Source organism: Gossypium arboreum, chromosome 10 (genome assembly GCF_025698485.1).
Source record: "Gossypium arboreum isolate Shixiya-1 chromosome 10, ASM2569848v2, whole genome shotgun sequence".
In the NCBI taxonomy this organism is placed as follows: Eukaryota; Viridiplantae; Streptophyta; class Magnoliopsida; order Malvales; family Malvaceae; genus Gossypium; species Gossypium arboreum.
In genome coordinates, this window is record NC_069079.1 from 124,972,282 (window position 1) to 124,982,114 (window position 9,833).

At 30.1% G+C, this 9,833-nt stretch overlaps 1 protein-coding gene and 1 long non-coding RNA gene across 2 annotated transcripts; one reads left to right on the forward strand and one right to left on the reverse strand.

Moving 5' to 3' along the window:
* Window positions 1-939: 939 nt before the first annotated feature.
* Window positions 940-3,036, reverse strand: LOC108488852 (ankyrin repeat-containing protein BDA1-like). Its single transcript, XM_017793132.2, has 2 exons — window positions 2,322-3,036; window positions 940-2,255 (listed from the first exon to the last, which is right to left on the reverse strand). The coding sequence occupies exons 1-2, from the start codon at window positions 2,916-2,918 to the stop codon at window positions 2,115-2,117; spliced, it is 738 nt and encodes a 245-aa protein (XP_017648621.2). The 5' UTR covers window positions 2,919-3,036; the 3' UTR covers window positions 940-2,114.
* On the forward strand, window positions 2,756-3,103 carry LOC128282274 (uncharacterized). Its single transcript, XR_008272494.1, has 2 exons — window positions 2,756-2,815; window positions 2,897-3,103. It is a non-coding gene; the product is annotated as an uncharacterized LOC128282274 (long non-coding RNA).
* Window positions 3,104-9,833: the final 6,730 nt, after the last annotated feature.

Below are 9,833 nucleotides of genomic sequence, written 5' to 3' on the forward strand. Positions count from 1 at the left end.
CCATGATTGCGGATTTGCTTACTAAGGGACTACCACCTAAAGTTTTTTTCATGAGCACACTGTTGATATGGGTGTAATGTCATTTAAGGATATTTGAATTTAGTAGGAGATTGTAATTTTGAATGTTTTTATGTTATAGACATGTTTTCGGTTATCTTAGTTTACGAATATTAAGTTTATTTTCTATAGAAATAAAGTTTATTTGGTAAAGTTTGACCTCACTAAAGTTAAGGAGGACCAGTTAGAATAGGCATGTTTGAATCATATTGCATGTAATTTTCATGTTACACATCCATACTTGATCTATGTCATTTGGTTGTGCTAATATATGTGATTAGAGATGAATTTAGTTATGATATATGTAACAAAAGTCGCATTCATTCTATGTTAACATAATTAATGGACGAGATTATTCGGAATACATTTTGGATATGATAGCAAAGTTTTGATCTCATAAGGTCATATAATGACATGTAATTATAAGGTAATCGATACATATGTGGCCAAGTGGTATCGGCATCACATATATAATAAGCCTAATTACTCCAAAATCCTTGCATACTTATACATTAAGGCCTTTTAATGACTTAAATAATCATATCCATTTTATTTATAGGTCGCTTGTATGAAGGAACTTTGTGGTCATGACAGGGAGATCCGAATTTAGCATATTTACAGAGAAGGAAATCTTGTTTCAGATTTCTTGGCCCATATGGGATTTGGTTCCAACTTTGATCTAAGTTTACTACGAGAGCAACCTGGAAATGCTCTCTCAACTTCAACTATACTATGTGATGATATTGCTGGTTCTTTGCCCTAGCGCCTGTGCTCGTTTGTGGGTAATTAGTTGTTAAGGCTTTTGCCTCTTTCTTTTATTAAAAACAAAACAGCTTGGCACGATGCAGCGACCTTAGCTAGTAAAAAACTTCAATCACTGAATTGCACAAAATTCTAACTTAAATTCAAATGCAACAAACAGAATTGTTCATCAATCCACAATATCAACAAATCTCAATTCAAACACAAAAATAACCGGTGAAAAAAATAGTTCAACCCATAAACATTTACCACAAACGGAAATTTGAAACACTTACCACCATTCCCCTATTAGAAAGTCTTTCCAACATTCAACAACTAGAAATCAGAGCTCCCCAAAATGCTTATTCTTTTCAATCTGAACCGACTCTACAATCACTTATTGCTCATGGTCATCTGCCTATCTGCCTATAAACCCAGGAGCATTATTAACTTCTAAATCCAAAACACTAATATCAGCATCCAACCCTACAATGATAGTCTTATTGACTCATTTAAACAAGTTTCCTTTGTCAATCTATATTCCGTATTTGGTAAATTCCAATATGGATTCAGAATTTAGGATAGCTGGAATAAGAATAACAGCAAAGATGCAAAGGGAAACGACTTGTAGGAGGAGGAAGAACCTTCTTTTGGGTACTAACCTGTATAGCATATAATAGCATGTCCTGTATAATGTCACGAGAGCTAGTACCGTTGCCAAGCAGTAATTAGTAATGCTGAGACTAGGATAGGAAACGGATCCAAGAGTCTTAAGATAGTATGGATACTGAAATGCGAGTGTCCGAATGGAAACAGCAACTAAAAGCATGTAACAGGACCCAAACAAGGAAAGTGTTATGAGAATAAACAAGCAGATTGAACGGCTGGGTAGGAGATAGGCTGTTAAAACAGTTGCTGCCCAAAAGGTTAAAGTGTTGTATAACCAAAACATTGTGGACACGTCTAGTATATTTTTTAAATTTTTTTCTTCAGCGGGTGGAGGACTTGATACGGGTCCATTGCTGGTTGAACCTAAAGATGCGTCATACTTGAGTTGGAAATTCTGGGAATTTGAAATGGTATCAGGCTGCTTTGGAGGGTTCAAAGTGGCAGTGTATGTGGCTGTTATAATTAGCACTGTGACTACTAAAATTGTGTTACGCATCTCATGTGGGATTCCTTCTTTCCACGACTTGCTATTGTTGCAAATTTGTTAAGAACTGACACCTTTCCTTTTAAAGATTCGATGTGGAATGAAGAGATGGAGGTTTTGGGAAGCAAGGAAGAGGAACCACTCAAACCTCCTGCTTTGCTTATCATGTCTTTAATGGACTCCTTATAGTCCACTCTCCTTCATCCAATGGGTATTGTGATGGGATATCAAGTGCAGTCAATCCCTCCGCATTTTTGGCATTGATATGGTCACGACACAAGCGTTCCAGCACTACTTTCACCACCTGTTAATTAGAATATTCATACAAGTAACCTTTGAGTATATATATACATAAATAATTTCATCATACCTGAGATCTGTTCCTGATAGCAGCAACATGTAAAACAGTGTTGCCATCAATGTCTGCCCAACTCAGTAGTTCTTTCTCCCAACGGTTGGCAGCTTTATGGCGGCTCCTTATAAGCCACCCCACCAAGAATTGGAAAGCTTCAAACCTGTCATTTTTTACGGCAAGATGGAAAACCGTCTCATCTCGAACAGTCACATCTTCAATAGCCTCGGGGCAAACCTCAAGGAACTTGATCAAAAAATCAACATTTCCATTTTCAACCACATGATGCAAAGGAGTGAAGCCCTCCCGCCCTTTGACACGAACAAGGCCTTCATCAAACCTGAGGAGTCGAAGCACTGCTTGAGTTTTTTGATTTTGCAGAGCCAAGTGCATGGGGCTAAACCCAGCTTGGTTTAGCTTTCTTGCAAACGATGGGTTTAAGTTGATCATCTCCATCATAAAATCAATATGCCCTGCAGAGGCTGCTACATGCAAAGGAGTATGGAAAAAAGGTACATCATCGATACGCTGTAAAACATATGGATCATTCAGAATTAACTCATACAAGATGTTTATGTCTCCTGTTTGTGCAGCCCCCATCATCCTCTCATCCATAGCAAGGTGCGGAAATTTGCACAATATAGCAATGGAGTGAAGAAAAAAGGCTTTAGCAGACGATTTGATTATGTTAAGGGTATAATGAAGTGTTTGATTATTTTTTCCAGATGAATTGTTTGACATTTTATAGCACTTAATTATTATTTTGGATTTATATGTGAATGTCACCTATTAGAAAGAAATAGTAATTATATTTAGTAAGTAAATTCATATTTAACATATATTTTTAATCTAATTTTTAATTCAATTTAATTTTAGTTAAAACGTTTAAAACATTTATTTAATCTAATTTCTTTAATATATTAAAAATTAGATTAGAGAATATATTGAAGATGGATGAATACCATATTATACTAATTTTATGTCTCTAAAATTAATAAGGTGTCATTATTTTATTTATCTTAAAAATTATAATTTTAGAATTATCCTAATATAAGTTATTCCCTTAATAATAATATTTGGTACTTCCACAAACAAGTTCAATGATTGATAAATATCTTATAAAAGTATAGTAAAATATTTAAAAGAAAATATTATTTAGTGACTTAATTTTTTAAGAGCATTTGATGATTCATAAAGAAAACAAAGAATACGCTATAAAACATATTGATCATTCTGAATCAACTCATATAAGAGTTAATATGTCCTTGTTGTGCAGCATTTCTCATCGTCTCATCCATGGCAAGGTGTGTGTGCTGGGGGGAGGGGATGAAATATGCAGGAACATAAGACAATATAGAAAAGGAAATAGAATCTTAATTTTTGAAAGGACTGACGAAATCTTAGACCACACAAAACGGAAGCTAAAGGATTGATGAAAGAACGCTTTAGCATAAGGATATATTCAAGTGTTCGATTTTTTTTCTTCCTGCTGTAATGTTTAACGTTTTGTTTGATACCAAATCTCACTTGTTAAAAAATATACAATAATTACATTTATTTTTAATATTTTTTTAGATATTAAATAAATAATAATACGTCATAATAAAACTCTAAAACTAGATATGCATTTAATTTTAATATAAATATTATATCAATGCATTTAATTAACAAGCCACTATCTTTTTTCTTGAAATTCAACTTTTTAGAAGTCATTTTTTAACCATCAACGTCAAACTGGCACTAAAGTCTTCCACTTACACTTGTAAATAAATAAAAGGACTCCAAGAATTAAGGGACTTGAGAATATAATCCAATAATCGGGTGGCAATGAATCTCCGTCACACACCTAGTCTTTGCTGTCAATAGTGATGGATGAATACGGATTTTGTCCCATATACTACTTGGATTTATAACCCCAAACAATGCAAGCGGTAATATTGTAGGGATTCTCAACATTATCATAAATTTTAGGGAGGAATGAAGTTAATTCAGAGACGAAATTAGATGTCCATTGAGTTTTGTTCAAATCTTGGGATTTCATCGTCCTATAGGGTTGATTTTGATAGCTAGGATAGAAAGCTTCAGATCATTGATCTTCAAAAGGTTCGTTGGCCATGGGTATATGTTGATTTTGAGTTTATTGTTGCCGCACTAAAAAATATGGGTATTACCAAAGTTAAAAATATCGTATTATTGTTGCTAAAATTTTATTGTAATGATAAAAGTCAGGTTGTTATGTATATTTTCATTGTCTAAAGTATACATAATGATTTTATAAATTAAAAAAGTTATTTTTAAAATTCGTGGCTAGCATCTATCCCTTAATAGGTTTACAGAATGCGGAGAATTAATTACTGGACTCTCTCTAATAGATACTTTGAGAAATAAAAAAAATCTTTTTTAATTATATATATTTCAATGACATTTTTTGTTTTCAAATAAAATGTGTTTTAGCAACAACTTAATTTATTGGTGTAAAATTGCTTTTGTAATGACTCAAAATTTAATAGTGTCGAAAATACGGTTTCGGAACCTCATTTTTGTAATTCAAGTCTGTAAATATTAAATATTAATTGTTACTAGATTTATATAATAATATATTAAATTTTGGTCTAATAATTTTGTTGAATTGATGATTAATTCAGGTATAGGATCTAAACTGTAAAAATTTAATCATTATAAATTTTAATTTACTAAAGGACCAAAATGAAAAATAATCCATTTTAACTCATCATATGGTATTAGATGATGACAAAATCGTGGTTACTAAATATTGTATTATTGTTTCTAAAATTTTATTGTAACAATAAAAGTCGTGGTGGGGTTGTTGTGTATATCTTCATTATTTAAAGTATATGCAACGATTTTACAAATTAAAAGTTATTTTTTAATTATATATATTGTAATAAATTTTGTCATTTTCAAATATAATCTGTTTTAAAAATAATTTAATTTATTGGTGTAAAATTATTTTTGTAACGACACGAAATTTAGTGGTGTCGAAAATGTAATTTATGATCTATATTTTCAGATTCCCAATCTATAAATATTAAATATTAATATTTATAAATTTAATATAGTACTATTTTACATTTTGATTTAATAATTTTTGTTAAATTAATGATTAATTAAAATACAAAATTAAATTGTAAAATTGAATGGCTATAAATTTTAATTTTTAAAGAACTACCATTTTAATTCATACCATAACTAATTAAGCTTAAAGTTTTATTAATTAAAGTTTAATTAAATTAATTATGATTAGTTAAGTTTAATTAAAGTATAAAAGTTAAAATTAAAACAGTTTTCTCTCCATCTTCTTCTCCACCATTTCTAAACGAAAGAAATAGGGTTCTGGAGCTTTCAACTTTAGCCCATCAATTGGTAAACAATTTTAAGTCTGGTAAACAATTTTAAGTCTTTTTTTCTTATAAATTTTATATTTTTAAGATACTTATATACCATTTTTATAAAATTGTTAAAGTTTTCAACCGGGAAATGTTGATCTTTTGATCAAGTTATTGTCCTGAGGCTATTACAGATGTGACTGTTCGAGATGAGACAATATTCCATCTTGCTGTGAAAAACGACATGTTTGAAGCTTTCCAAGTCTTGGTGCGGTGGCTTATGAGAAGCCGCCATGAGCCTGCCCATTGGAAGACATCGATGGCAACACTGTTTTACATGTTGCAGCTATTAGAAACAGACCACGGGTATATGCTAATTATTGTCATTAAGCAAGTAATTGATGTGCATATATGCATGATAAAAGGGTTACTTATAGGAATATTCTAATTGATAGGTGGTAAAAGTATTGCTGGAACACATGCCGAGACCAAATCAATGCCAAAAATTTGGAGGGATTGACAGCACTAGATATCCAATCACAATACCCATGGAATGAAAGACAAACGGATAGGATAATAGATATGCTAAGCAAAGCAGGAGGTTTGAGTGGTTCCTCTTTCTCGCTTCCCAAACCTCCATCTCTTCATTCCACATCGAATCTTTAAAAGACAAGATGTCACGGTCTCAAAAATGGGCAACAAGACCAGGTCAAGATAAGAAGGGTATGGCATACAGTATGGCACATGAGATGCGTAACACATTTCTAGTAGCGATAGTGGTAATTATAACAACCACTTACGAAGCCTCTCTAAACCCTCCAAAGAAGCCTGATGAAAGTCCATCCATGAATTTCCAAGTCTCTTTAAGTCAAGATCAGCCTCTCACTGCCCACATATTTTTGCATAAAGCCGACATCAATACTGAACCCATACCCGGTCCGTCCACAGTGGACGTTTCCAAAAAAGATGATTGGACATTTGAATACTCCTCGTTTTGGTTTTACAACACTGTGACCTTTTTGGCAGCACTGTTTTTAACAGCACTTCTCCTACCACCTCATTCATTCTCTTCGTTGGCTCTCCTAACACTTTCCTTCTTTGGGAGATCTTACATGAATTTATTTGATGTTTCCTCATGGTCATGGAAACATTCATATGGGTTTTCCAATAGAAACGCACACTTATTATATGATGTAGCCCCCTTTTGTAATGTTCTCTTCTCAGCGTTGCTAGTTGTCCTTGTATCATACCAGACAATGTTTTATGTTTGCAGGAGGGTAAACATTACGAAACCAAAATTCTTCTTCCTCTTACTAATCGATAACATTGTCTACTTGGTTTTATGTATGGTCCAGCTTAGTGGGTCCGTATGATCTAAACTCCGAAACCGTAACGAAGTTTTCGGGTTTGTATTGGTGATGGTCATCCACAAATAAAATCAAGTTTAGATTAAGTGGTTTATATATATATATATATATATATATATATATATATATATATATATTTAAATTGAGTGTGTTAATATTATTTTATAATTCTAATGAGTATAATATATATTATTAAAGGAATATGATCCTAAAAGTTAAATTTTTAGGCATCAATAAAATTTTATCACATTATCAAATTTTAAAGACGTTAAATTATTATTATACTCTTATCTATAGATAAATTATTTTTTGATCCTTTCCACCATATTATTCATGATCTTTTCAACAATTTTTTCATGTTATTAACACGAATTTTGATAATTTTTTGCTCAACCCGAATCTAGAATCTTGAATCTTGAACCCCAAATCCAAATTTTAAACCCTAAATCCTTAAAACTTGAACCCAAACCCAAAACCCTTAAATTTTAAACTCAAATCCTCAAACCATCAACCTGAACCTTGAACCTCGGGGTTCAAGGTTTAAGGTAAAATAATTACCAAAATTATGTGCCAATGACATGAAAAAATTCCATAAAAAATACTAATATTTTTAAAATTGGTTGCACAAAAATAAAAAATATTAACTTATGAAAGAAAAAATGATTAAAATTTGTAATAAAAAAATAAAAGATGTTTATTTATAATTTAAAAACTAATTATTTTAAGTAATTTAATTTAATTTAATTTAAGTTAGAGAATATATTAGATATACATGAGTGTATCATAATAATAATTTATTATCTTTAAAATTTAATGACATGGCACTATTTTATTGGTACCTAAAAACTATGCTTTTAGAATAATTCTAATATAATTTATTCCCATTATTAAATACCTATTGTTTTATTTAAGTTTTGAGGAAAAATAATAAAGTAAATATGGGAGGATTGAGCCTAGTCTAAATTCTTTTAATTTTATACGGGCTATATTTGTATAAGATGGGAAGCACATATCTCGAGTCGAGTCAGGCCTGGGCAAACATGTTGTTCATAAATAATTTGTTAGACGGGTGCATGTTTGATAAAAAATTAACCATAATTCCAAACAAATTAAATTAATATTTTTCAATTTTAGAGTTGGTATATATATATATATTATAGAGAGAGCAATTATTAATATTGATTGATGTATCATCTATCTTTCTCTCTATATAAGTATCAAGTCTAAATATATTAAATACTTAAATGTGATTGATTAAAACATCATTTTAAGATATTTAATTTAAAATATTTAAAATATTTTGATATAAATAAAAGAAATGACTAATTTATATTTTCAAAGTATTATTTTTAAAATTTCAAAATATTACATAAAAAATTTAATTGAAGAATGTTAATACTGTTGAACTTAAATTTTAAATTCGAAAATAGAAAGATTAATTCTTAAAATAAAAATAAAAGACTAAATTTCAAATATATAAAATATGTAAGGACTTAAAACATATTTTAACATTAAAATTTTATTTTATAATTTTTCACAAATCGAAAAACGTTCTATTTCAAACCTTAAAAAGGAAAGGCAAAAACAACATAAATTTGACAGAATAGACCAACTTGTCAGTAGATAAAAATTCTATGTTGGATTGGACCCATTAGGTTCCCGTCGACAATGGGAGAGTGATCCAATTGAGTCGTCCTTGATAACCATGCGGCTGCCTAACATAATTACAAATAAGTCCCCATCTCCCCTATATTAACCTAATAACGTCTATTTTCAAGGCAAAATAATATAGAAAACACAAATGTGCCCATAATTTCATTAAACAGAATTTTTCTAGATTTTCCAATAAATTTATCCTCAAACTTCCATGACATTTTTAGGTACTTTCCTGATGCTTTTCGGCTTCAATTGTAAACAACTTTAGTTAGATCTTTCGTTCTCTCCAAATCAGTATATTATGGGCTAAAAATATATTTTAGTTATAGTTGAAATATTGAAATTGGACTATTAAAAGTCTAAATTGAAAAAATTATTAAAAATATACTTTAAGCTGATTTTATTCTAAATATTCCCCAAATTCATAATAAATAAAATATAAGTATAAATGATATAATTAAGAACCAAAATAGCATAATTCGAGGGGAAAGAAATCATAAATAATTGAAAGTTTACGCACTTACCAATTATTTACGCAATTTAGTTTCTAAACCTTGCCTAGCTAAAAAGAAAACCCCACTATGTTTAATCTGGTAAAATAGTGATTTAAATCGTATCACATATCGGTATAAAAAATGCACTTTTACACATAAAATCAAGATCTCTCCACTAAGTTCTTCCTCTAAAAATTTAATTTTAAAAATTGATAAAACTTTTTTTTAAACAATCTCATATATGCTCTTTTTTATACAATGCTTAGAATTACTCATAGCCCCTCTCAAGCTATAATAGGAGGATAATATGCTTCAGCGCACTTAAACACATATTCTTTTGCATTGACAACAATACCCAAACCAATCAAATTAAGACTCAATCAATAAAATTGATTGTGCAAATAATTCAAATATCACAAATTTGAAGGTAAATAGTTTAAAATTTTATTAAGCATTACTTGTATGGAATATCTTCGACAATTTTTTTACGATTATAGCATGAAAGACATATGTTTGTAATCAGAAATTAAAAAGAAAAAAAAAAGAAAAAAAAGAAGAAGCTATAAAATGACATAAGAATATAATTCCAAAAGAAAATCTATTGAACATAATACAAAAATTTAAGTATATGTGATACTAACAAAAAAGCATTGGTGCTTCGTGGCA